At 39.9% G+C, this 25588-nt stretch overlaps 2 protein-coding genes across 2 annotated transcripts in view; both read left to right on the top strand.

Moving 5' to 3' along the window:
* The window catches only part of ndufc1 (NADH:ubiquinone oxidoreductase subunit C1), a 442230-nt gene that overhangs the window by 291926 nt on the left and 124716 nt on the right, over nucleotides 1–25588 (top strand). The window lies entirely within an intron of this gene.
* Nucleotides 1–25588, top strand: part of ugl (ureidoglycolate lyase) — a 55033-nt gene that overhangs the window by 1426 nt on the left and 28019 nt on the right. Inside the window, exons 2-5 of the mRNA XM_078404734.1 lie at nucleotides 14793–14974; nucleotides 15558–15686; nucleotides 19137–19355; nucleotides 24557–24647. Coding sequence (XP_078260860.1) covers nucleotides 14948–14974; nucleotides 15558–15686; nucleotides 19137–19355; nucleotides 24557–24647 — 466 coding nt within the window. The 5' untranslated portion in view covers nucleotides 14793–14947. The remainder of the gene's footprint in view (nucleotides 1–14792; nucleotides 14975–15557; nucleotides 15687–19136; nucleotides 19356–24556; nucleotides 24648–25588) is intronic.

The following is a 25588-nucleotide window of genomic DNA, read 5'->3' as shown; positions in this document are numbered from 1 at the left end:
AAAAGTTTTGTTTAAAGTTGTTTTTTAGAGCTACACATTGAACTCGCACATTCACAAATGTGTCATACACCCCATCTCTTCAGTCTATCATTGTCTCCCTACAACCTTAAAATTAACTTGATGTCTCTCTTTCCCAGTTCTGGCAAAAGGTTTTCAATCTGAAGCATTGACTATTTCTCTCCACATATGCTGCCTGACCTGCTAAGTGTTTGCAGCACCTTCTGCCTACAGATATTCAACATCAGCAGTTCTTTTGATTTGAATTTTACTCTGTCAAGTTTACTGATGCAAATACAGTTAGAGTTGAATGAACAAGATCCATGTTGCAACAGTTCTCCATGTCTTTCTGCCTTTCTCACTGCCTCCAGTCTTTGTGTGTGCACACACTTGCTTAAAATTATTGTCCCTGAAGACCACTACCCCCACTTAAATGAAGGAAACAACAGCAATTTAAGCACAAGTTATGCGATCTCACAAACAGTAAGGTGAAAATGGCCAGAAAATTTGTTCTGGCAATGTTGGTTTGACGTTATATATTGACATGGACTCTTGTACTTATTCAGAATAATGCCATCCAATCTTTTACATTTCCCTCAGAAGGCAATCTTCATTTGACAGCGATATTTAACTGCATGCTTAATAGATTTTATGTCTAACTTTACTTGATCCCATAATGTCGAGCTATTTTCCTAAGGAAGGCTTTACTGTGTACTAGAACTATTCTTCCTTGACTTGCTGCAACCCTGGTTTTGTGGGCTCTCAGGTGGACCAATGATGTCCATGAGGAAACCTTTGACCCTTCTGCAGGAGGATGGAGTAGGAGGATGGAGTAGGAGGATGGAGTAGGAGGATGGAGTAGGAGGATGGAGTAGGAGGATGGAGTAGGAGGATGGAGTAGGAGGATGGAGTAGGAGGATGGAGTAGGAGGATGGAGTAGGAGGATGGCTAGTTTATGAGTTAATGCAGGGCCTCTGTGCGTATAAATCAAGGTTGTTCGTGCTATCCTGAATGCTCCTCTATTTTGAGCAGCCATGCCCAGTGATTCCCAGTGGACGATGGGGATGTTATATTTTTTCATGGAGGCTTTGAGCACATCTTTGAATGTATTCCCCTGTACATCTGGTAATAACTTTCCATGATAGACACAAAGTGCTGGAGTAACTCAGTGCAGCATCTCTGGAGAAAAAGGATGGGTGACGTTTTGGGTCGGGACTCTTCTTCAGACCATGCCTGAACTCAGAATAGAGTGTCTGTTTCAGGAGTGTGGTATAGGCTTGGCCTACTTAATATAGTGGACATACTGCAGTTAGGACCTCATTATTGAATTCTGAAAAAGGACAGTGTCATTTGTTTGTTTATCCTTCAGTGAATTGACAACATATTTCCCGTGCATTGAAGTGCCTGTTGTAGGTAATCCAGGTTTCTATTTGCACTACAGGTCTTCGTTAGATTTTTTTTTAAATGATCCAAATTTTAAAATAGTTTGTATTATATATTTTCAGATTTATTTTTGGTTAATGGCTCCTTCCTTTCAGTCAATTATGGAAGCTGGACACTTCCGGTGGCGACATGTTGTGTTAGCAGTCGCAATTTTTAGCTCCTCTGGAAAAATCGCGAATTTTCGCGTTAAAATCGGGTCTGGAAGTCGGTTTCGTTTTTAAAACTTACCGGAGTCTCATGTCGCGGTGCTGAGTAAGCGACGTGAATTTAACGGAGGGAAAGTCATTTTAAATGAAAAGTACGTCTCCAGGTCAGAGCCCACATAGGAAAGTTATAAAACAACTGCTGAAGACTCAGGAACATCAAGAAACTGCAAAACAGACCTCTGGAGTGGACTCTGGAATGGCTACACGATCTAAGACTGAGATGACCACAAAAGAGAAAACCGAAATGGAGGAGTTAAAGAACTCGGTAAGAGAATTGAAAAATGATTTGAAAGCTGGAAACTTAAATTTGAGTGCTGGTAATGAAAAAATACTTGCGGGCATTGGTGCTCTGCAAAAAAAAGTTGATGATGTGCAAGAAGAATTAACGGGGAAAATTAATAAGGTGGCAGAAGAGACCATAAAGATGTTTGAGGCCGTGCATGAAACTGTCTCCGCAAATGGAACTGCAGTGAAAGATATGGAAGCTGTTGTGGAAGAGATGACAGGAGACATGCAGGCAATGAAGTTAGAAATAGACAGCCTCAAGAGCCAACTTACAAAAGTCTCTGATAAATGTGTTGACCTAGAAGCCCGCGCAAGACGTCAAAATATACGAATACGTGGTGTAAAAGAGGGGGCTGAGGGAGACAATGTTTGTGAGTTCACTGCCAACCTAATTAAACATGTACTCAATCTACCTGAGGCACCTGTAATTGAAGTAGCTCATCGACTACCCAGATTTAAACCAAGATCTCAAGGAGAACATGCATACCCACGACAGATCATAGTCAAATTTCGGGATATCCTAATAGTGGAAGCGCTGATGAAAAAAATTAAATACGGAGAGAAGATGATCTACAGAAATGATTCTATTAAACTCCTACGGGACTACCCTTACGAGATTGTGCAAAAGAGAAGAAAGTTCTCACAGACAAGAGAAGTTCTTTACGGTGTCAAGGGTGTCATAGTTGGAGTGTATTATCCGGCCAGAATGCGTATCACTTTCCTGGGAATGTCAAAAACATTCACTAATTCGGTAGAATCTCTTAAATACGCTCAAGAAATCGTGGCCAAGGCAGCGACAATTGAAGATAGATCACCAAGACGTCAAGAACAAATTAACTTGCTTATTTCCCCAACAAGAATATCACAAGAAAAGTGAAATAAGCGAACAACTCCATTCTTTAAAAATTAATACACGCAACAGTCTTTCCATGAGACGTGTCTAGACATTATTATCTCCCCTTGAACATTGTGGAATCTAATTCAAGGACTCTCTGTGCTCAAACGAGGCAAGACTGATAACATGGGAAGGACGTTTTGTTGAGCTGAGCTGAGAGCGAAAAACATTATATGGTTTATATAGTTTTACAAAATATAGAGAATTAATAACAATTAATAATTAACAATATTAATATAGAAATAGCAATTGGAACTGTTAAAAATGTGTTGCCTGCCTCATAACGCAGACAACAGTAATCAACAGTAATCACAAAAGTTCCGCAGCTCGAGAGGGGAGGAGACTCAGGCACCTGGCACAATTCCAGGAGGCTGAATCCGGTTAACCCTTTCAGCGTACAGCTCACTCTTAACAATACTAAAATCAATTATAAATAGTTAAGAGATAAAGAGTGAGGAAGATATGTAACTGAATACATGATTAGATTTGATAAGTCGGAATGAAACATATATATATACTGCAATTGGGTGAAATAGAACTGATTTGGAAACGGAACCGACCCCCTAGGTTTTAGGTAATAAAGGCAGAGGGGCTAACCTCACAACATCTACACCGGAAGCGATATTGATGTCGTACACCACAGACGAGTGGTCCACTCACTACGGTGTCCTAAACTTAGACACCGTAAATTTATTTGATATACGTTTTTTTTGTATCACACTATGTCACATCTATGTGTTTTTCTTTCAAGGACAATCGCGGAGGGGAACTACCAAGGAAGTCTATAATATAAATGCCCCCAAAACTATAAATGTCCTGAGATATGGATGCACCATAATAAATAAGGTCATTAAAATTGGTAAAAATGTATGACGACAATCAAAAGAAAATGGGAGGAATCAGACTATGTAGTTGGAATATAAGGGGTATTAATGAACCTATTAAAAGGGGCAAGATACTAGCTCAGTTGAAATCATACAACACGGACATTTCGTTTTTACAGGAAACGCATCTTAGACATCAAGATCAGACGAGACTGAGGGCGAATTGGATAGGCCAAACATTTCACTCTTCATTTACTTCCAAATCTAGAGGCACTGCAATCATTATTCGTAAAGGAATTCCATTTAAATCAAAGAATACTATATCAGATAAGGAAGGGAGATACCTTATAGTAGCAGGAGAGATCAATAATACGCCAATTACGCTGGTAAACATATATGCGCCTAATTTTGATAACCCTCAGTTTTTTAATAAAATTCTGAATATAATTGCAGAATTTAATTATCAAAATGTTATAATTGGAGGAGATTTTAACTGTGTTTTAGACCCTTATCTAGATAAATCGATGCAAAAAAAAAAAGGTAATCTGAAATCTAAAACCAGTGAACTCTTACACACATATATGGAAAACACAAATATAGCAGATGTGTGGAGGATTGCAAATCCGACGGGAAGGGATTATTCGTTTTATTCAACGGTGCATAAAACATACTCACGGATAGACTATTTTCTTGTGGATACAAAATTAATTCCGCATTCTATGAACCCTAAATACCACATAAATGCGATCTCAGACCACTCTCCGTTAACTTTTGTTTTAAAATTAGAAGGAATGTCTATGAATAAATCATTTTGGAGGTTTAACTCGCAAATTTTAAAAGACCCACAAGGGAGTATATATCTAAAAAAACAGATGGACCTATTTTTTAAGATAAATGATACACCAGATATATCCCCCACGTTATTATGGGAATCCTTCAAAGCATTTATTAGAGGAGTCATTATTTCATTTCAAGCTTATCAAAATAAAAAGAATAAGAATGATCAAAGACATTTAGAAGAACAAATAAAACAATTAGATACAGATAATGCTAAAGATCCAACTATGGATAAACATAATAAAATCCTATTATTGAAATTCAAGCTAAATAAATTATTGTCAGAGAAAGTTATAACACTATTTCAAATTATAAAACAAGAACACTTCGAATTTGGGGACAAACCCCACAAACTTCTAGCACGCCAATTGAAAAAACGGGAAAAAGAAAATGCAATACTAAAGATTAAATCAGATAGAGGGGAATTATTAACATTACCCAAGGATATTAATAAAAGATTTGCTCAATTTTACCAGAATCTATACACATCTAAAACGTTAATAGACAATAATAAAATTTCAGAATTCCTAGATAATTGTAACCTACCACAATTAGCACTGAGGGAACAAGAGGAACTGGGAGCACAAATTACTTCGAAGGAGATAGAAGACACAATAAAAACACTAAAGAATGGAAAAACACCAGGACCAGACGGATTCAGCAATGAATTTTATAAAGCATTTTACGACATAGTTATTCCACGATTACAGAAAATGTATACATATGCTTTTAAAGAGCAAAGCTTACCTGAAACACTAGCAGAATCAACGATTATATTAATACTTAAAAAAGATAAAAATATAGAAGAACCAGGATCATATAGAGCTATTGCTTTGTTAAATACGGATCAAAAAATAATAGCGAAAACACTAGCCAGTAGACTAAGCAGGTACGTTAGTAGACTAATAAATGAGGATCAAACAGGATTTATATCTAAGAGACACTCATTCAATAATTTGAGACGTTTGCTTAACATAATGCACTCACATAAACCTCATGACCAAGAGTTATCTATCATCTCACTGGATGCAGAAAAAGCGTTTGATCAAGTAGAATGGGATTATATGATTAAAGTATTGCAAAAATTTCAATTGGGAGAGAACTTTATCGCATGGATAAAATTATTATATAACAAACCTACGGCTAGAATATTAACGAATAATATATTATCCTCGAAATTTGAACTATCAAGGGGCAATAGACAAGGATGCTCATTATCACCGTTGTTATTCGCTTTGGTAATTGAACCCCTTGCTGAAAAAATAAGAACACACTCGGATATTTATGGTTATAACACAAAATATACGAATAACAAAATATCCCTATATGCCGATGATGTACTACTGTACATCACAAAACCACAAATTAGTATACCAAACATATTAAATTTAATTGAGGATTTTGGATCCTTTTCAGGATATAGAATAAATTGGAACAAAAGTGAAATTATGTCGATAAATCCAAAAGACTCAACACACCTCCGGAAATTCCCTTTTAAAATAGCTACAGAAAAATTCAAATATTTGGGAATTGAAATTACTAGAAATTACCAGGATATGTTTAAAGCCAATTATAATCCCTTACTTAAGAAATTAAATAATTTGATTAAATTCTGGAAAACACTTCCGATGTCCTTAATAGGCAGAATAAATGCTATAAAAATGATTTTCTTACCACAAATCCTATACCTATTTCAATCAATACCTATATATCTCCCTAAAAGGTTTTTCAAAAAATTGGACTCAGCCATACAAATTTTATATGGGATTATAAATCCCATAGAATACAAATAGCACACCTTAATAAACGAAAAGAGTTGGGGGGTCTAGCGCTCCCTAACTTTATGTATTATAATTGGGCAGTAAATATTAAAAATATGATTAACCTGCTGGACAATTCTGCCCATCAGGCGGCTTGGATCTTAATGGAAAAAGGGGACTGCTCCCCGAGTAATATAGGAGCGACTATCCTCTCACCAATAAATCTGAATAATAAAAATTATAATAAAAATCCAATTATACATAGCACAATTAGAACATGGAAACAAATAAAACAGAATCTAAAATTAAGAAACTTATCTCTTTTAATACCAATAGTCAATAATCCATCGTTTAAACCATCAATTATAGACAAATCATTTATACAATGGGAAAGAATGGGAATCAAATCGCTCGAAGATTTGTATGAATTGGGAAAATTACTATCATTTCAACAAATACAACTGAAATATAATTTGAAAAATAACCAATATTTTAAATATCTTCAAATTCGTGATTATCTGAAAAAATATACAAAAGATTATTATAATATGCCTTCCGACTTACTGGATGAAGCAATGAAGACAAAGGCGGAATCAGCTAATCTAATATCGTATTTATATAATATCATTTTAAACATAGCAATACCCACAACAGATGGAATTAGAAGAGACTGGGAACAAGATTTAGCTATAAAAATTTCAAAAGAGAGTTGGGATAATCATTTACTACAGGTGCATAAATGTTCGATCAACGTACGACATACGCTCATCCAATTCAAAACATTACATAGATTATATTATTCAAAAACTAAATTAAATAAAATCTTCCCGAATGTTTCACCAATTTGTGATAAATGTCTGTGTCAAGAAGCTACTATAGCGCATTCTTTTGTTTTTTGTACAAAAATCCAAAAATTCTGGTATGAAATATTTGATATTTTTTCAAAATTAATCAAAATAAAACTGGTACCAAAACCAGAATGGATCATTTTTGGAATATCGGAAGGTAACCCTGAATTAAACGTGTTTCAGAAGAATTTATTTAATTACGGGCTAATAATGGGAAAAAAGCTCATACTGAAATTCTGGAAAAATGCGCCCACACCAACAATAAAAATGTGGATATCAAATATGTTTGAAACACTACATTTGGAAGAGATGAGATTCCTCTTAGCAGGTAAAGCAGACCAATTCCAAAAGACGTGGTCTACGTTTTTGGACCTATTACAAGCATGAGGTGCAATAGTAATTTTACAAATAAATAAATAAATAAATGGTATCAGGACCTGGTAACGGGAGGTAAAACAACAAAACAGACTTGGTTGGTAGTCCCCTTCCTGCGGAGTTTAATGTTATAATAGAGCGATTGTTTCTACCCCTTTTTTTTTTTTTTTTTTTTCTTTCTTTTCTAGGGTCTACTTTCTTACTTTACTTCCTTCTCTACTTCTTTTACAAGGGGCTTTCTTTTCCCAACACTCTCTTGCACTTCACGACTCTTGCGCACTTTCTTTCCTTACTTCTTTACTTCTATCTTTTTCTTAAAGCTCAAAAAAATGAAGCGGTATAAAAAATGTATTAAGATATATCTGTTGTATTATTGTAATTTACCGTACTTTTAATAAAAATATTTAATTAAAAAAAAAAAAATTATGGAAGCTGACAGAATTCATTGGAGTTTAGAAGATTGAGAGGAGATATTATAGTGACGTATAAAATCATAAAAGGACTGGACAAGCTAGATGCAGGAAAAATGTTCCCGATGTTGGGGGAGTCCAGAACCAGGGGACACAGTCTAAGAATAAAGGGGAGGCCATTTAAAACTGAGGTGAGAAGAAACTTTTTCACCCAGAGAGCTGTGAATTTGTGGAATTCTCTGCCACAGAGGGCAGTGGAGGCCAAATCACTGCATAAATTTAAAAGCGAGTTAGATAAAGCTCTAGGGGCTAGTGGAATCACGGGAAATGGGGAGAAGGCAGGCACAGGTTACTGATTGTGGATGATCAGCCATGATCACAATGAATGGCGGTGCTGGCTCAAAGGGCCAAATGGCCTCCTCCTGCACCTATTTTCTATGTTTCTAGTTTTACAGCGGCTTCTCTTGGGAACAGAAGCACGGTCTTGGCTGATTCTGTAACTCGGGGCAAAAAAATGAGTTTCTTTGTTCCTGGTTGGAGCCCACAGCTTCACAATGGTGCGTCTTTGCAGTAACTATAGTCCATAAACAGGAATTGGTCCCACTAATGCACCAAGCAGTTTTTTAATCAGATTTAAATTAGTTTCTGCACCCTGAATTGTGTTTTCTCTTGCCCTGAATTATGTTTTTTCTTGCCAGGAAGCAGTACTGTAAAAACTGTTTGTTTATTTTTAAATATTTGATTTTCCTGTGGCTTTGCATTTTCTTAACCAAGATTCCAGCCTTTGGTTGCTGAGGCTTTTATCTCAATATTGTTCTCTGCTCCAGCCTCTGATTCCTTTCTTCTGAACATCTGACCCCTTTTATTTGGCTGGCTTCCACTTACAATCTACCTCCCTCCTACAATACTTGGCATTTCTGTTCTCCAAGGGCCATGAGCCCGTGACATCAGGCTTCCACTGAAGATAGACACAAAAAGCTGGAGTAATTCAGCGGGACAGGCAGCATTTCTGGAGAGAAGGAATGGGTGACGTTTCGGGTCGAGACCAGAGTGCGATCGGGGAGAGGGAGATATCAGGCACACCAGCCTCATGGTTTTTCACTGTATCTTGGTTCACATGGCAATAATAATAAACCAATACCAAAGTCTGAAGAAAGGTCCTAAACCAAAACGTTACCTTTCCATTTTCTCCAGAGATGCTGCCTGACCTGTTGGGATATGGTAACCTACAAACCTGCATGTACGTGGGATGTGGTATTGGTATATGGTATTGGGATATGGTAACCTACAAACCTGCACGTACGTGGGATGTGGTAGGAATTTGGAGCACCCTGAGAAATTCCATGCGGTTATAGGGAGAACGTGCAAACTCCATACAGACAGCATCTAAGGTCAGGATCCTACTGAGGCCTATGGCTGCTCTACCAGCTGTTTCACCTCTGCTCTGCCATTCAATAAATAGCTGATCTTTTACTTCATTGCTGCTTTACCGTGTGAACCACACCCTTGATTCCCTCAACTTTCCAAACACCATTGAACTCAATCTGGAACATATTTAGCCACTGAGGCCCCACCTCTCTCTTCAGTAGAGAACCCCAAAGATTCACCGCCATTTAGTTGAAGAAATTTCTCCTCATCTCAGTCAGGAATGTCAACGTCCTTCTTTTCTTACACTGTCCTCTGGTTAACATATAACATATATATATATATAACATATAACAACTACAGCATGGAAACAGGCCTGTCCGGCCCTACCAGTCCACGCCGACCATTCTCCCTGACCTAGTCTCATCTACCTGCACTCAGACCATAACCCTCCAATCCCCTCCTATCCATATACCTATCCAATTTACTCTTAAATAATAAAATCGAGCCAGCCTCCACCACTTCCACCGGAAGCCCATTCCATACAGCCACAACCCTCTGAGTAAAGAAGTTCCCCCTCATGTTACCCCTAAACCTTTGTCCCTCAATTCTGAAGCTATGTCCCCTTGTTGGAATCTTCCCCACTCTCAAAGGGAAAAGCCTACCCACGTCAACTCTGTCCGTCCCTCTCAAAATTTAAAAAACCTCTATCAAGTCCCCCCTCAACCTTCTACGCTCCAAAGAATAAAGACCCAACCTGTTCAACCTCTCTCTGTAGCCTAAGTGCTGAAACCCAGGCAACATTCTAGTAAATCTCCTCTGTACCCTCTCCATTTTGTCGACATCCTTCCTATAATTTGGCGACCAGAACTGCACACCATACTCCAGATTCGGCCTCACCAATGCCCTGTACAATTTCAACATTACATCCCAACTTCTATACTCGATGCTCTGATTTATAAAGGCAAGCATACCAAACGCCTTCTTCACCACCCTATCCACATGAGATTCCACCTTCAGGGAACAATGCACAGTTATTCCCAGATCCCTCTGTTCCACTGCATTCCTCAATTCCCTACCATTTACCCTGTACGTCCTATTTTGATTTGTCCTACCAAAACGCAGCACCTCACACTTATCAGCATTAAACTCCATCTGCCATCTTTCAGCCCACCCTTCCAAAAGGCCCAAGTCTCTCTGTAGACTTTGAAAATCTACCTCACTATCAACTACGCCACCTATCTTAGTATCATCTGCATATTTACTAATCCAATTTGCCACACCATCATCCAGATCATTAATGTAAATGACAAACAACAGTGGACCCAACACAGATCCTTGGGGCACTCCACTAGACACTGGCCTCCAACCTGACATACAATTGTCAACCGTTACCCTCTGGTATCTCCCATTCAGCCATTGTTGAATCCATCTTGCAACCTCACTATTAATACCCAACAATTTAACCTTCTTAATCAACCTTCCATGTGGAACCTTGTCAAATGCCTTACTGAAGTCCATATAGACAACATCCACAGCCTTGCCCTTATCAATTTCCCTGGTAACCTCTTCAAAAAATTCAAGAAGATTAGTCAAACATGACCTTCCAGGCACAAATCCATGTTGACTGTTTCTAATCAGGCCTTGATTATCCAAATAATTATATATATTGTCCCTAAGTATCTTTTCCATTAATTTTCCCATCACAGACGTCAAACTAATAGGTCTATAATTGCTAGGTTTACTTTTAGAACCTTTTTTAAACAAAGGCACAACATGCGCAATGCGCCAATCTTCCGGCACCATCCCTGTTTCTAATGACGTTTGAAATATTTCCGTCATAGCCCCTGCTATTTCTGCACTAACTTCCCTCAATGTCCTAGGGAATATCCTATCAGGACCTGGAGACTTATCCACTTTTATATTCTTCAAAAGTGTCCGTACCTCCTCTTCTTTAATCCTCCTAATTTCCATCACTACTCTACTTGTTTCGCTTACCTCACATAATTCAATATCCTTCTCCTCGGTAAATACCGAAGAAAAGAAATTGTTTAATATCTCCCCCATTTCTTCCGGCTCAGCACATAGCTGTCCACTCTGACTCTCTAATGGACCAATTTTACCCCTCACTATCCTTTTGCTATTGACATATCTGTAGAACCCCTTGGGGTTTACTTTTACATTACTTGCCAAAGCAGCCTCATATCTTTTTTTCGCTTTTCTAATTTCCTTTTTAAGATTCCTTTTACATTCTTTATATTCCTCAAGAACCTCATTTACTCCCTGCCGCTTATATTTATTGTATATCTCCCTCTTTTTCCGAACCAAGTGTCCAATTTCCCTGGAAAACCACGGCTCTTTCAAATTATTATTCTTTCCTTTCCACCGAACAGGGACATAAAGACTCTGTACTCTCAAAATTTCACCTTTAAATATCCTCCATTTCTCTATTATATCCTTTTCATAAAACAACAATTTCCATTTCACTCCTTTTAAATCCTTTCTCATCTCCTCAAAATTAGCCTTTCTCCAATCCAAAATCTCAACCCTTGGTCCAGATTTGACCTTCTCCATAATGATATTGAAACTAATGGCATTATGATCACTAGACCCAAAGTACTCCTCAACACATACCTCCGTCACCTGACCCATCTCATTTCCTAACAGGAGGTCCAACACTGCCCCTTCTCTGGTAGGCACCTCTACGTATTGCTGCAAAAAACTATCCTGCACACATTTTACAAACTCCAAACCATCCAGCCCTTTAACAGAATGTGATTCCCAGTCTATATACGGAAAATTGAAATCACCCACAATCACCACTCTGTGCTTACTACTAATATCTGCTATCTCCTTACATATTTGCTCTTCCAATTCTCGTTCCCTATTTGGCGGTCTATAATACACCCCTATAAGTGTTGCTAAACCTTTCTCATTTCTGAGTTCCACCCAAACAGCCTCCTTAATCGAGCCTTCTAGTCTGTCCTGCCAAAGCACTGCTGTGATATCCTCCCTGACAAGCAATGCAACACCCCCACCTCTTGCCCTCCGATTCTATCACATCTGAAACAATGAAATCCTGGAATATTTAATTGCCAATCGCAACCCTCCTGCAACCATGTTTCACTGATCACCACAACATCATACTTCCAGATGTCAATCCAGGCTCTAAGCTCATCCACCTTTCTTACAATGATCCTAGCATTAAAATATACACATTTAAGGGACCCATCATTTCTTATTCTCAGTTTATTTCTTTTCCCTTCTTTCTCTCCTACATATTGGGTCTGAGTGTTTCCCTTTTCTGCCTCCTGCCTCACACACTGCCTATTAGCTATCTGTGTTTGAGTCCCTCCCCCCAACCATACTAGTTTAAAGTCTCCGCAGTTATTTTAGCAAATCTCCCCGCCAGGATATTGGTTCCCCTCGGGTTCAGATGCAACCCGTCCTTTTTGTACAGGTCATACTTCCCCCAGAAGAGGTCCCAATGATCCAGAAACTTGAAACCCTGCTCCCTGCACCAGTTCCTCAGCCACGTATTTATCCTCCACCTCACTCCATTCCTATTCTCACTATCGCGTGGCACAGGCAGTAAGCCTGAGATTATTACTTTGGAAGTCCTTTTTTTTAACTCTCTTCCTAGCCCCCTGAATTCTCCTTTCAGGACCTCTTCCCTTATCCTACCTATATTGTTGGTACCTATATGTACCACGACCTCTGGCTCCTCTCCCTCCCCTTTCAGGATATCCTGGACACGCTCAGACACATCCCGGACACCGGCACCAGGGAGGCAAACCACCATCCGGGTCTCCCGACTGCGTCCACAGAAACGCCTATCTGACCCCCTCACTATAGAGTCCCCTATTACTACTGCTCTCCTCTTCCTTTCCCTACCCTTCTGAGCAACAGGGCCGGACTCCTTGCCAGAGGCCCGGGCACCGTCGTTGCCCCCAGGTAGGCTGTCCCCCCCAACAGTACTTAAACAGGAGTACTTATTTCCAAGGGGTACAGCCACCGGGGTACTCCCTAGTCCCTGCCTCTGTTCCTTGCCCCCCCTAACAGTGACCCACTTGTCTACCTCCCGTGGTCTAGGAGTGACCACCTCCCTGTAACTCCTATCTATAACCTCCTCACTCTCCCTGATCAGACGGAGGTCATCAATCTGCCGCTCCAGGTTCCTAATACGGTCCCTTAGGAGCCCCATCTCGTCACACCTGGCGCAGATGTGGATGTCTGGAAGACTATCAGACTCCCAGATTCCCCACATCTGACACACAGAACAAAAAACTGCCCTGGCAGTCATACTCTCCAAACAAAGCCCCGCGCTCGGTTACTAAACCTACCGCCCGGCCGCTACTCCAACCGCTCCAACCGCCCACCCAAAAGAACGGAGTGATCTCCTGGGAGAGGCGAAAAACCGGATAAAAAACCCAGGCCAATTTGGGAAAAAATCCGGGAAATTCCTCTCCGACCCCAAGCTAGGCGATCGAAACTAGTCCGGGAGATCACACAGGTCTTACTCCTTACTATCCCCACACAATCCCCACACACTACTTCCCAAGCAACACAGCTTGGTGCTGCTTGCTACTGCTGCTGCTTGCTGCTGCTGCTGCTACTGCTGATTGCTGCTGCTGCTACTGCTGATTGCTGCTGCTGCTAGACTTTCCAGCCAGAGGTCACATCATTACTGCTTCTACATGAATGAATGAATGAATGAATGAATGAATGAATGAATGAATAAGTTTATTGGCCAAGTATGTGCATATACCAGGAATGTGCCTTGGTGCTCCGCTCACAAATGACAACACAAACATACAGTTAACAATTAAGAATAACGCATAAACACATCAAAACAATAAGGATACAACGTTACAGTCCAAACATGTGGGTGAAAATAAACCAGAACAAAAAAAAAAACGACAGACTTTGATTATTGAGTAGAACTACCACTCATGGCAAAAAGCTATTTTTATGTCTGGCTGTGGCTGCTTTGACAGTCCGGAGTCGTCTTCCAGACGGAAGTGCTTCAAAGAGTTTGCTGCAAAGCTGCTTGAATTTTGGTTAAAGCATACTATATGTTTCAATGAAATCACCTCCCATTCTCATTAGCTTTAGGGAGAATAGGCTAAGTCTGCTTAGTCTTTCCTCTCAACACTAATAATTTTCATTTTCATTTTCCTGCATGAAATGTGATGATGAGGAAGTTGAAGTGACGTGCATGAGTTGAGATTGTTTTCTTTAAAAAGATGCAAATGACAAGTCTGGAACAAATACTCCAAAAAAAAACCAAATGGAATATTAGATATTCCTTAACCATCTTTGAGCCAATATTTGTATTATGGACACATTCACATATATAACTTTGAATATTCTAATTACTCTTCGGAGAAAAATTAATAGAGAAAATTGCCATGAGATTCAATAAAATGGTAGAGTGGTCTTTACTATCATTGAAGATTCCAGTTTCATTCAAAATAATTAAAAAAAAATTGTTATACATTGTGAAAGTTATTTCAACTCCTAACATTTCTTCATTTCTGTTGCTAGTTGAGTTGTAATTGGCTACAAAAAAAATTGGTGATATGATACCGAAGGAGGATTGAAGGTCATTGAGCTCAGAACCTAGCAGAACAAATATATAGAGCAACTGTAAACCCCCAATCACCAAAGGTCCACCAACTGCTGAGGGAACTGCAGTGAACATGGCAGCAACAACACAACCAATTACTGTAAGTATGAACATCAGTTTTAATGGAATCAAATTAATGGAATTATAAGGCTTGTGGACTTGCAGGCGAGTAGTAATTATGACCAGCAAAATGCCAATTTGCAAGGCTAATAAGACTGTGCAACAGCAGAGCTGTACCTGTTGAATTTTAATTCTATATAATTAGCTACAAATGCCAACTTTGTTTGGAATGGATTATACAATAATATGATTGTTGAGCCATCTTTTTGTTTTAACTTGAAATAAGTTTCAAAATTAAGACTCTTTCAAACCAGAATTTTTATTCAATCTTGAGGTTTAACTTAGTTAAAACAATTAATCTATAATTTTAGTTAATATATAATTAGTCAGTGTCTACATTAATCCTGACAAACTATGACAATTTGCAGATGCTAATTATTAGCCTGTGTTACTATTTTGAAATATATTCTATGATACTTCTGTACTTCTTTAATAACATTAGGAACTCTCAAATAATGGAAAATTACTATTAATGATAACTATAAAATATTACTATAAAATTACTATTAAAATTAAAATTACTAAATGGAAAAAATTATTGCACTGAATTTGCTCTGTTGCAGTTCTCAGCAGGTGTGGAGCTTGAGCCTCCTCCTGCAACGCTGAAAGTAGAATTCCAAACCATTTTGACACCAGAAGCCATCCAGTTCCTGGCAGAATTAGTCTCTACATTTGATGAAGATGTTGAGGAGGTATGTTTATCTTGGAGTGTGGGGGGTAGTTTAGACAATTCAACCTGTTTACCTCTGAAATATAAGAATTGCCTTCACATTAGATTATTTGAGGGAAATTGAGATTTATTTCCCCAATTTAAAAAAAACAATCATTTTTTTCATAAACAGCCATGAGAAGCATCATTTCCATTGAAGAATGCAGAAAGGAAACACTTGCCTCTCCTTACTCCTCGTTCTTTTATTTCACTAAGCAGCAATTTTTAGTAATTGCAGTATCTTCTAAATATTCTTCCATGATACTTTTGTAACAGTTAGAATAGTTGAGCACAAGCAAATGAAATTGAGGCTCATACACATATTTAAAACATTATGATTTAAGAGTGCCCTAGCCTGACAAATCTACGTAGAATAGGTAAGATTTTTTAGAATTATATATTAACTAGTCTGCAAATGGAATGGACCTTAACCGCTGTTGGTAAAAGATTAACTCAGTTGGAATGTAGTTGCAGTGGGCAACAGTTTTATTCTTATGAATGCAATCTATGTCTGCATTTTACAACAGCACATTGTGAGCATGTAAAAAAAAAAATGTCAGCATAAATACAAGAAGTGAATGTATTAAAGGAACAGAAAGGGCAAGTTGGTATGCAGCAATCCAGGACATAGGCAAAGGGTTTGGGTGAAAGGTAAACCGGTTACAAATTTGTGTTTTACAACAGTGCATTGTAAGCATGTAAAAAAAAAGTTCAGCATAAATACAAGAAATGAATGTATTAAAGGAACAGAAAGAGCAAGTTTATAAGTTGATATGCAGCAATTCAGGATTATAGGCAAAGGGTTAGGGTGAAAGGTAAACCGGTTACTGCATCTCTTTATTGTGTATATTGGCATAATTGCAGAGTGATTTTTTTCATGACTGTCTTGGAAGACCCATGATGCTGTCAATTTATTGCATTCTAAGTCCATCATAATTCTCTTCACAAGCACATCTGTGAGACCAGTCTTGAGGACAGATGTTGAGAACAGTTGTTAATTGAAGCAGGAGATCAAAAACAATTTAGTTGTCCTGTGATTTGTGGTTGTCCGCGCTGTATCTCTAAATCACACAGTGGTGGATAAGAGTTCCAATTCTCAGGAATAGCTTCTTTCCCCATGTTATAAGGTCTCTGAACGGTCCTTCCATAGTGACTGATATGTAAATAGGGCAGCAGACAACAGGTGGATGTAGGCATCATGACCTCAAGCATGATTTGCAGTCTTTGATCATTGCAAGAATGGACTCTTTAGCTACACCAGTGCATGAGTGGATTGGCATGCAGTGCTGGTTGGCCTGTGTGCATGCAGGTAATAGTTCTCTCCGTGTGCAGGGGAGCAGCCTGGAATCCTGGAAAACATTGTGGTCTCTATTCTTGCAGGTCTCTGGAAAAAGAGAGAATGATGTTTAACTTTCTTTGACGGGAGAATCTCAGACCTTACTGCAAGAAAAGCACCAGGTCACATCTCTCAGCGATATTGTGAGTTAGTAAAGAGTGACCTTTAAGCGCCAAAGATTTAGTGTGAATTAGTATGTCAGAGTACTGATGATAATTCAAATTCTCATTTTAATTGTTGATACACCACAGCTTTATATATGTGGTGGCATTGATCAGTATTTTTACTTGGGAATAAGATGCAAACTTTTATCCAGACTGAATTGGAATGATTAAGCAAAGGATGTATAGGATAGTGTTAATGTGCGGGGATTGCTGGTCGGTGCGGACCTGGTGGGCCGAGAGGGCCTGTGTCCACGCTGTATCTCTAAATCACACAGTGGTGGATAAGAGTTCCAATTCTCAGGAATAGCTTCTTTCCCCATGTTATAAGGCCTCTGAACGGTCCTTCCATAAGCCAGGGTACTATTTGATTCACCTCTGCCCCGTTGAGAACAATGGACTTGATGGAACTGATGCACTACAATGCTGAGAACTATATTCTGCTCTCCGTACCTTCCCCTTTGCTCTATCTATTGTACTTGAGTTTGAACTGATTGTATCTATGTATGGTATATTTGATCTATTTGGAGAGCATGCAAAACAAAGCTTTTCACTGTACCTTGGTACACATGACAATAATAAACCTAAATCTAATTCGGGACCAAAGGAATTTCTACTCATCATTTCCTTGCAAGCCCACTTCACATTCTCCCATGTTCATTTCCAATTTCCCTCTCTCCTGCTCATCTCCACTTTCCACATTTCTCAATATTATTAATTGAACGGTACTTAGAAATCCTTAGAAAATACTTACCCAGCATGAAATATTCTCAGAAGGAACTGTGGATGCTCGTTTAAGCCAAACAGAAAGATTTCACCTCGAATTAGCTTGCTCTTCACTGGGAGCTGATTGCTATGTTGCAAGAACAGAGAAAACACACACCTTCATCGACACAACTCATGCATTACAGCTATGCAGAAAGGAACTGCAGATGCTGGTTTATAACGAAGATAGGCACAAAGTGCCGGTGTAACTCAGCGGGTCAGGCAACATTTCTGGAGAAAAAGGATGGGTGACGTTTCAAGTCTGAAGCAGGGTTCCAACCCGAAGCGTCACCCATCCTTGTTCACCAGAGATACTGCCTGACCTGCTGAGTTACTTCAGCACTCAGTGTTTATCTTCCACATGCATTACAAGATTTGGTTGTTGATGTCGCCATAGTTTGAGAGACGTTGTTAGCAATCATGCATTTTGGGCCAACCACAAGACTGGACTGACAATTTTATGTGCGCAGGACTGCAGTAGTTAGTTCAGTCCAGTCCAGGGAGAATTCCACTGGCCTTGTGGAGCTTGAAAGCACTGTATTTCCTTAGGACGTTAGCATTTCTTCTCCCTCACCAGTCCTGCTTAGCTGCTCCTGACCACAGCCCCTCGTGGTGAGATAACGCACCAGCCCCTCTGGGGAAGAAGCTCTACATGGTCATTTATCACAGATGGTGAAAAGGGACAGTATTTCATCAACATGAATTCGGCCACAGTGTTTGTGTGCGAGGTGACGGGGAGAGGGTGGGCGTGGTGCTGAGTGGAAGAGATGGGGGCAGCGCGATCAGAGCAGCCCAAGTAAGCTGAGGTAGAAGATGCAATGGTAAGGTCAAGGATGAATAGATGTTTACATAGTGAGATTCAATTTGTTTTATCATTTGATGTGACATTCATTTGATCTTTAAAATAATTCAAGCAACATAAATCAAATGATTACTGTTAATGGAACAAATATGAAACATCATGAGAGATTGTTCAATATATTCTGCAGTAATCTCTCCCTCTAATTTTCATTATACCCTTACTTGTTCCTCAAAGCCATGGATGGCACCATCAAATCACCGAGCCAGTAGTTCAAGCACCTTTCCATTCCTCTTCAGTTGTTTGTTTATTTGTTAGTCTGTCAAATGGCATGAAGTAATTTGTGTTATTCGAGCACATTCCATCTTTCAGATATTACAGCTGAGAATTGTTAAAAAGCTGGGTTTGGATCGTCTTGGTGGACTTCCCGAATTTTTGCCCCACACCTCACATATCCGAGAGGATCAATCCTGGAAAGTTCAGCCAGTCCCACAGAAGTTGCAGAACAGGCACATAGACCTTGGGGATGTGTCTCCAGCCAACACTGAACATTTCATCAGAGCCTTGAATTCTACTGCACAGGGCATTCAGGTAAGATCACCTGCTGTTAGATGTGTATTTTAAAGGATTTGTAAGCAGAACAGCAATTTGACAAATATCAGATCTCTTAAGTTATAGATGCAAGCTCTATTGTGGGCAAATGGAACTAGCTTAGATGAGGTATTTTGGTCAGCATGGACGAGTTGGGGTGATAGGTCTGTTTCTGTGCTGTATGTCTGACTCAATGCCTGAACTTGGGTGAGTGAGAATGAGAAGATACACCTTTCTGTTTGAATAACGAGTGTTCTTTGACATTTTTAACACTAGAAAAGAAAGAATAAACATTTGGAGGAGCTTCTTCCACCAATTCTGTTGTGCTGTTTTCAAAAACATTAATCATCTACAGTTAATCTTGTTCATTATTAGAATATTTGTTCAATATAATGTCATACGTATTTAGAAGTTGAATTATCACAAAAAACTACTGTAAAAAAGGAGTATTTGTTATTGTTTTAGTTCATTGAATTTCAAAATATTTGCAATAAAACTCTGATAATCTAGCACATTTGGGACTTAGGTGCCAGATGAGCAAATTTTCCAGAGCAAGGTTTCAAGGCCAGTTTATTGTCACATGTACCAGTTAGGGTACAATGAAATTTGAGTTACCATACAGCCATACTAAGTGAAAAGCAACAAGACACACAACCACATGAAAGTTAACACAAACATCCATAACAGTGGATTCCACATTCTTCACTGTGTCGGAAGGCAATAAAGTTCAATCTTCTTCCTCTTTGTTCTCCCGCGGTCGGGGCCGTCAAACCATTCGCAGTCGGGGTGATCAAAGCCCCCAAAGCCAACGATCGAAGCCCCCCGTCGGGGTGATTGAAACTCCTGCCTCGTGGCGGTTGAAACTCTCTCCGCGGCATGGAGCTCCCAAATCGTCCTCTTCTTACCAAGACCGCAGGCTTCACAATGTTAAAGTCCACAGGCCCCGTGGTTGGAGCTTCCATCCCCGGCAAAGGGATCGCAAGCTCGGCGATGTTAAAGTCCCACAGACTCCCGCTGCGTGAAGCGCCGGGTCGGTCTCCAGGAAAGGCCGCAGTCTCCACGATGTTAGGCTGCAGTGGGGACGGAGATACAATACGGAAAAAAATCGCATCTCCGTCGAGATAAGAGATTGAAAAAAAGTTTCCCACCCCCCACATAAAACAAACGAAGGAACACTAAAACATACTTTTAACCCATACTAAAATTACCAAAAAAGAAGAAAGGACAGACAGACTGTTGGCGAGGCAGTCACTGCTGGTGGCGCCACCCGCATTAAAACACACAACGACATAAAACTTAACATAAACAAAGGTTCTCAGTTACACATCGTGCACTTAAATGACAAAATCTGGACCATTTTCTTTCAATGTTTACCATTGTCTTTAGCTTATGAGTGCCGAGATCAATTATAAATCTTGTATTCGAGTTATAGAGTCAAACTACTCTGAAACAGATCCTTTGGCCCAGTGAGTCTGCGCTGACCATCAAGATCCCATTTAGACTAATCGTACACCAATCTATTTTATTATTCCACATTCCCCTCAACTCCTTACTGATCCTACTACTCACCTATACAATAGAGGTGATTTGCAGCGGCCAGTTAACCTACAACCCAGGTGTCTTTGGGATATGCGAGGAGAGCAGAGCATCCAGAGAAAACCCACATAGAGAAGAACATTTGAACTCCACACAGACATCACTGCATTTCAGGATTGAACCTGACTTTGCTGAAGCTGAATTTGCTGGTGATCGATATGGACAATAGACAATAGACAATAGGTGCAGGAGTAGGCCATTCAGCCCTTCGAGCCAGCACCGCCATTCAATGCGATCATGGCTGATCACTATCAATCAGTACCCCGTTCCTGCCTTCTCCCCATACCCCCTCACTCCGCTATCCTTAAGAGCTCTATCCAGCTCTCTCTTGAAAGCATCCAACAAACTGGCCTCCACTGCCTTCTGAGGCAGAGAATTCCACACCTTCACCACCCTCTGACTGAAAAAGTTCTTCCTCATCTCCGTTCTAAATGGCCTACCCCTTATTCTCAAACTGTGGCCCCTTGTTCTGGACTCCCCCAACATTGGGAACATGTTATCTGCCTCTAATGTGTCCAATCCCCTAATTATCTTATATGTTTCAATAAGATCCCCCCTCATCCTTCTAAATTCCAGTGTATACAAGCCCAATCGCTCCAGCCTTTCAACATACGACAGTCCCGCCATTCCGGGAATTAATCTAGTGAACCTACGCTGCACGCCCTCCATAGCAAGAATATCCTTCCTCAAATTTGGAGACCAAAACTGCACACAGTACTCCAGGTGCGGTCTCACCAGGGCCCGGTACAACTGTAGAAGGACCTCTTTGCTCCTATACTCAACTCCTCTTGTTACGAAGGCCAACATTCCATTGGCTTTCTTCACTGCCTGCTGAACCTGCATGCTTCCTTTCATTGACTGATGCACTAGGACACCCAGATCTCGTTGAACTCCCCCTCCTCCTAACTTGACACCATTCAGATAATAATCTGCCTTTCTATTCTTACTTCCAAAGTGAATAACCTCACACTTATCTACATTAAACTGCATCTGCCATGTATCCGCCCACTCACACAACCTGTCCAGGTCACCCTGCAGCCTTATTGCATCTTCCTCACAATTCACACTACCCCCCAACTTAGTATCATCTGCAAATTTGCTAATGGTACTTTTAATCCCTTCGTCTAAGTCATTAATGTATATCGTAAATAGCTGGGGTCCCAGCACCGAACCTTGCGGTACCCCACTGGTCACTGCCTGCCATTCCGAAAGGGACCCATTTATCCCCACTCTTTGCTTTCTGTCTGTTAACCAATTTTCTATCCATGTCAGTACCCTACCCCCAATACCATGTGCCCTAATTTTGCCCACTAATCTCCTATGTGGGACCTTGTCGAAGGCTTTCTGAAAGTCGAGGTACACCACATCCACTGACTCTCCCTTGTCAATTTTCCTAGTTACATCCTCAAAAAATTCCAGTAGATTTGTCAAGCATGATTTCCCCTTCGTAAATCCATGCTGACTCGGAACGATCCCGTTACTGCTATCCAAATGCTCAGCAATTTCGTCTTTTATAATTGACTCCAGCATTTTCCCCACCACTGATGTCAGACTAACTGGTCTATAATTACCCGTTTTCTCTCTCCCTCCTTTCTTAAAAAGTGGGATAACATTTGCTATTCTCCAATCCACAGGAACTGATCCTGAATCTATAGAACATTGAAAAATGATCTCCAATGCTTCCACTATTTCTAGAGCCACCTCCTTAAGTACTCTGGGATGCAGACCATCAGGCCCTGGGGATTTATCAGCCTTCAGTCCCATCAGTCTACCCAAAACCATTTCCTGCCTAATGTGGATTTCCTTCAGTTCCTCCATCACCCTAGGTTCTCCAGCCCCTAGAACATTTGGGAGATTGTGTGTATCTTCCTCAGTGAAGACAGATCCAAAGTAACGGTTTAACTCGTCTGCCATTTCTTTGTTCCCCATAATAAATTCCCCTGCTTCTGTCTTCAAGGGACCCACATTTGCCTTGACTATTTTTTTCCTCTTCACGTACCTAAAAAAACTTTTGCTATCCTCCTTTATATTATTGGCTAGTTTACCCTCGTACCTCATCTTTTCTCCTCGTATTGCCTTTTTAGTTAACTTTTGTTGCTCTTTAAAAGAGTCCCAATCCTCTGTCTTCCCACTCTTCTTTGCTATGTTATACTTCCTCTCCTTAATTTTTATGCTGTCCCTGACTTCCCTTGTCAGCCACAGGTGTCTCTTACTCCCCTTAGAGTCTTTCCACCTCTTTGGAATAAATTGATCCTGCAACCTCTGCATTATTCCCAGGAATACCTGCCATTGCTGTTCTACCGTCTTCCCTGCTAGGGCCTCCTTCCAATCAATTTTGGCCAGCTCCCGCCTCATGCCTCTGTAATCCCCTTTGCTATACTGTAATACCGACACTTCCGATTTTCCCTTCTGCCTTTCCATTTGCAGAGTAAAACTTATCATGTTGTGATCACTGCCTCCTAATGGCTCTTTTACCTCTAGTCCCCTTATCAGATCAGGATCATTACACAACACTAAATCCAGAATTGCCTTCTCCCTGGTAGGCTCCAGTACAAGCTGTTCTAAGAATCCATCTCGAAGGCACTCTACAAACTCTCTTTCCTGGGGTCCATTTCCAACCTGATTTTCCCAGAGATGGAGGTGACTGCTGCAATGGGTCATCATGGCCAGCTGCAGCTTGTACTGTGAAAATGGCGCCAACCCTGGCGACACTTGCATATGGACTCAACAGGCTGTTCTGATGCATTTGGTACTTAATCGGGAACTGTCCTTATGTTCAGCAATAATCTTACTGATCTGGATGCAAAACATGAATCTCACTGTTGTGATACACATGATAATAAAAAGAACCATTGAAGCTAAGTTGCCAGACCAATGAGGCTGCGTGTCGAACTGCTGTGCCAATGTGCTGCCCAAATAATTTTGGCGAAGATAAGTTAACTCAGTACGGATCAGAAACTAAATTATGTGTTACTTACTGATATATCAGGTGGTATCTTGGCTTACTAGGCTTTTGGAGTGCACTAAAAGACAGCTGAAAGAGAAATATGATTTACCATTTATTCCATAATCCTACATGTTATCAAAGGAAGGTGTGGGCATAATGCAAAAGACTTCAATCCCTCTGGGATCAGGTTTTACACTTTATAATAGCTGATTAGACATAGTCTTTTCTATTAACCCCTTACTGCTGTGGTGTTTCTAGTCTTGTTTCAGTATATAGAGAAAAAACTATGATGGTCCTCCTTCCTCATTCTTGTCACATTAGATGCAGTTCCACACAATCAACAATTTTCCACTAGAAAAGAATATCAGAATGACTGTCTTTATGGATATAAGGATGATCCTTGTACATTGCTAATGATAAATATAACTTTGAAAGCTTTGATAAGTGTATAATTATTGACCAGATTGTCTCCCTGGAGTAACTCCAATGAGAATGTGGGTCATTTTGGTAAGTATGTATAAGTAGACCTGATTCTTGAATGAATGCATAAGAGGGATAATGTACATGAATTACCAATGAAAATGTACCTCTGTTTTTTCATTCTATGGTCTGCAATTGTATGGTTAAATAATAGATCCATTTTGTTATTTGTTTCCAGACTGACTTTGACGATGGTCACTGTCCAACTTATTTGAATCAAATCCAAGGACTTTTCAATGTTTACAAAGCAGTCCATAGCCAGTTTCCAGGTAAGAATGCAGACTCTGTTTAGTTCTTGGCCAAGTAACAGCATTGCTAAACAAATTAAATTTTAGGATCCAAGGTAGGCATTTTTCACTCTTTTTCTGATGATTGTGGTTATGTAAGCCAGGTATTTCAGGGCTCCCATTATAATTACTCCATGAGAATGCTTTTGGCTAGTCGGTAGAAAGAATAAAGCTAATGATAGAGCCTATCTCACGGTAGGGTGCTGAAGAAATGAAACACACTGCCTGACAGGGATGCAATGCCAGAAACAGTCACTACCTTTACAAAGTACTCAGAGGACTGCTTGAAGTGCTCAATACTGAACAAACCGCAGCCCAAGAACTGGGAAGTGAGCTGAGGTCAGCTAGACCTGCTTAGGCAAGCACAGACACATTGGATAAATGGTGCCAGAGTTTTATCATTCTAAACATATGAAGTGCTATTAGGTGAAGCAGAGTTTGTGCTACTGGAGCAGGAGTAGCCAGTTTCTTGCGGTTTCATTGAGATTATAGTTGATCCAAACTTGTCCTGGACACCACTTTCCTGCACTCTCCCCATCCCCCTTGACTCTCATGTAGTTTAAATATCTGTCAGTCTGCACTTCAAATATTTTCAAAGACTCAACTCCCACACATCCCTGGAGAAGAGAACCCCAAAGATTCTCCATTATTTGACCTTCTCCTGCTTTTTTTTCTTGTACACTTATGTACAGGCAAAATAGTACTTGTCAAGCTATCTGACCTGACTTTGCTTAATCCATCACTTATCTGAAGAAAAAAGAAGAAAAATATATTTAAATAACACATTGTCGCTGTACATTAGAATATGGCCATTTGCTATTAGCCTAAAATAATGTAATATTTGTATACTGCTTCCAAAATTCCATTTAAGTGAAGCCAATGGAATTGAATTTCAGGAATAAAGTACAGGGTGTACAGCTGAA

Source organism: Rhinoraja longicauda, chromosome 1 (assembly GCF_053455715.1).
Source record: "Rhinoraja longicauda isolate Sanriku21f chromosome 1, sRhiLon1.1, whole genome shotgun sequence".
NCBI classification, from domain to species: domain Eukaryota; kingdom Metazoa; phylum Chordata; class Chondrichthyes; order Rajiformes; family Arhynchobatidae; genus Rhinoraja; species Rhinoraja longicauda.
Note: the sequence above shows the minus strand (reverse complement) of the source record. Positions and strands in the feature narration are given on the sequence as shown.